Source organism: Pygoscelis adeliae, unplaced genomic scaffold (assembly GCF_000699105.1).
Source record: "Pygoscelis adeliae isolate BGI_AS28 unplaced genomic scaffold, ASM69910v1 Scaffold63, whole genome shotgun sequence".
Taxonomy (NCBI): domain Eukaryota; kingdom Metazoa; phylum Chordata; class Aves; order Sphenisciformes; family Spheniscidae; genus Pygoscelis; species Pygoscelis adeliae.
Window position 1 is genome coordinate 674182 of NW_008824414.1, and position 2482 is coordinate 676663.

Below are 2482 nucleotides of genomic sequence, written 5' to 3' on the forward strand. Positions count from 1 at the left end.
ATGGAGCAGCGTGCAGGCAGTCACAGCTGGCAGGGGCCCTGGGCAGGCACGGCACAGCACGGTGCTGGGGCAGGCGTTTGAAGGGGGTTTAGCCCCGCTCCTTGCCCTTCCCAGCACAGCGGGGGGGCTGCAGTGTTCCAGTCGGGACCCAAGCCGGCACCGTCTCTGGGCAATAACTTGTCTGGCAGTAAGTGAGCACCAAATCCCTGCCCTGCTCCCCAGGGACCTATTTAAGAGGTAGGGGCTGTTTGCCCAGCTGTGAGCTCCGGGACATGCGTGTTTTGGTGATGCTCAGGCACCGGCACTGAAATCCCATGGGAATGCCAGCGAGTCCTCGCTGGAGCAAATGGGCACCCCGCTTTCTGCTGCTGCTTTTGGTTTTGGTCACAACTGGCTTTCCCCTGGAAACAGCACTGGCTTGTTTCCCCATTAGCTGTGTGCATTATCCAGGGGGGGCTCTTCAGAGGTGAGCCCCTCAGTCTTGCCGCGCAGGTTGGCAGCAGGGGGACACGGACTGGGACCATGAACTTAATTTTTAATGACTGTCATTAGTCGTTCTGCAATTAGCAGGGTAATAGGGATTCTAGACCTTGCTCCCATGGCGTGGATTGGCACACGTGGGTTTTTATGGCTCCCCAAGCACTGTTGGTGACTTGTTGTGGGAGTGGGGAGCACTGGGAGGACACCTGGGCCAGGCCTACTCCCTTCCCTGACTTCATCCCATGATCGCTAATCGGGTCTCCCTGGCGCTGCCAGCTTTCCTGCAGCCAAACCTCAGGATTTGAACATTTAATGCCCCTCTGGACCGTGAACCTTGTGGCATTTTGCATTCTCCCCAGGCTGGGCGATGCTGCCCAAGCATCGCGTCCTGCTGGGGGAGAGCCGAGGGGCAGCTGCTTGCCTGCAGCTTGGCTAAAGTCCTGCTGACTGCCCAGCTAATGTGTAACAAGGGCGGCCCCACGCCCGGCGTGCACATGAACTCACTTTCACAAGCAGCGCAGTCCCCACAGCTGCTGCCGTTTCCCTCCGGAGCAGCCCCAGCACAGGGCGTCTGCATTCCTCCACCTCTGGGTCTGCAGCGGAGCGACTTGGCTCAGAGGGAAGCGTTGCTTCAGGGAGAGGGTAAAACACCACTGACTCTTAAAAGGGAGAAAAAGGAGGTGATGGGAGCCGAGGTTGCCCCACCACAGAGCCGGGTGCTTCGTGCACCGAGGCTCTTTTATACGGGATTTACAAATGCCGCCCGAAATGGGCCCTCCCGCTTTTGCACAGCGAGACGCGTGGCTGCTTTTCTTTTTGCAAGAACATCTCCTGGGGAGAAGGTAGTGATATTTATTTGCCTTGTGATTATGGAGGAATTTGAGCCCGTGCCAAATGCTGCTTTCTCCCCAGAAACTGCAGCGACGTGGCTTTCAATGCATTGGAGAGCGCCTGTGGCCAGAGAGGGGCTGCCTGGCCCAGCAAAGCCTGTCTAGCCGACGGTCCCCGGGATAACGCCACCGTCCCGCTGCAGACCCGGCAGAGCCATGCCCAAGAAGGATGACGGCACCAAAAAGCCGGCATCAGAGACGGTGCCGGACCAGCGCTGGAAACTACAAGTCTTCTACCTCTGCTTCTATGGCTTCATGACGCAGATCCGGCCCGGGGAGAGCTTCATCACCCCGTATCTCCTGGGGGCCGACAAGAACTTCACACAGGCAGAGGTGAGCCGTGGGCAGCCTGTCCCCCCTGGTGTCCCCCTTTCCGGACACAATCACCACCCTGGGGCTGGCCAGAGCATCCTCCTGCGGTCCTGGGGCATGGAGGGGCGCAGGCGTGCCATGTCCTGGGCAAGGTGGCGTGTGGTAATGCATGGTGGTGCTTTTTGTGGGGGAGAAGGTGGTGTGGTATGGGTCCAGCTGACAGCATGTCCCTGTCTCACTGGGCTGTGAGGTCACCCTGTCCCCTAAGTGCCAGGCTCAACTTTCCTCGGCATAAGACCTTGTGACCAGGCTGGCAACTGATTTTGGGGGGCGATGCCTGATCCCTGCCCACCTGGGCAGCCAGTGGGATGGCAGGGGGGTGCTGGGCTGGGAGAAGCCCCATCCCATCCCACTGGGGAGACCCTCCCATGCTGGCACGGTGCACAGGGCTGGGCACCGCCGGGCTGCTGGCAACGATGGGGTTAGATGAGGGGAGGGCCACATGTCGTCGTCCCCTGACCAAGGGACACTGACCCCAGTCCCAGCAGGCTGCTGCATCCGTGGGAACGCCGCATTCCTGGCACGGGAGGGGGCCAGGGCTCAGCCAAGCCCCCAGCCGAGCGCGCCGCGGGCCACATTCCTCCCCAAGGAGGTGCTGTGATGGGGGTCAGCGGCTGGGGGCCCCCCCAACCGAGCCCCTCCAGGCCGGGGGCATCCCCCAGCGATGTGTCCCGTGCTCAGCCCCTCCTTGCATGCACGACAGGTGACCAACGTGATCATGCCGGTGCTGACCTACTCCT

The 2482-nt window shown here is 61.0% G+C and overlaps 1 protein-coding gene across 1 annotated transcript in view; it reads left to right on the forward strand.

Annotated features, from left to right (window-relative positions):
* The first annotated feature begins 1434 nt into the window (after positions 1–1434).
* SLC19A1 (solute carrier family 19 (folate transporter), member 1) overlaps positions 1435–2482 on the forward strand; it is a 3214-nt gene continuing 2166 nt past the window's right edge. Inside the window, 2 exon segments of the mRNA XM_009320835.1 lie at positions 1435–1703; positions 2446–2482. Coding sequence (XP_009319110.1) covers positions 1527–1703; positions 2446–2482 — 214 coding nt within the window. The 5' untranslated portion in view covers positions 1435–1526.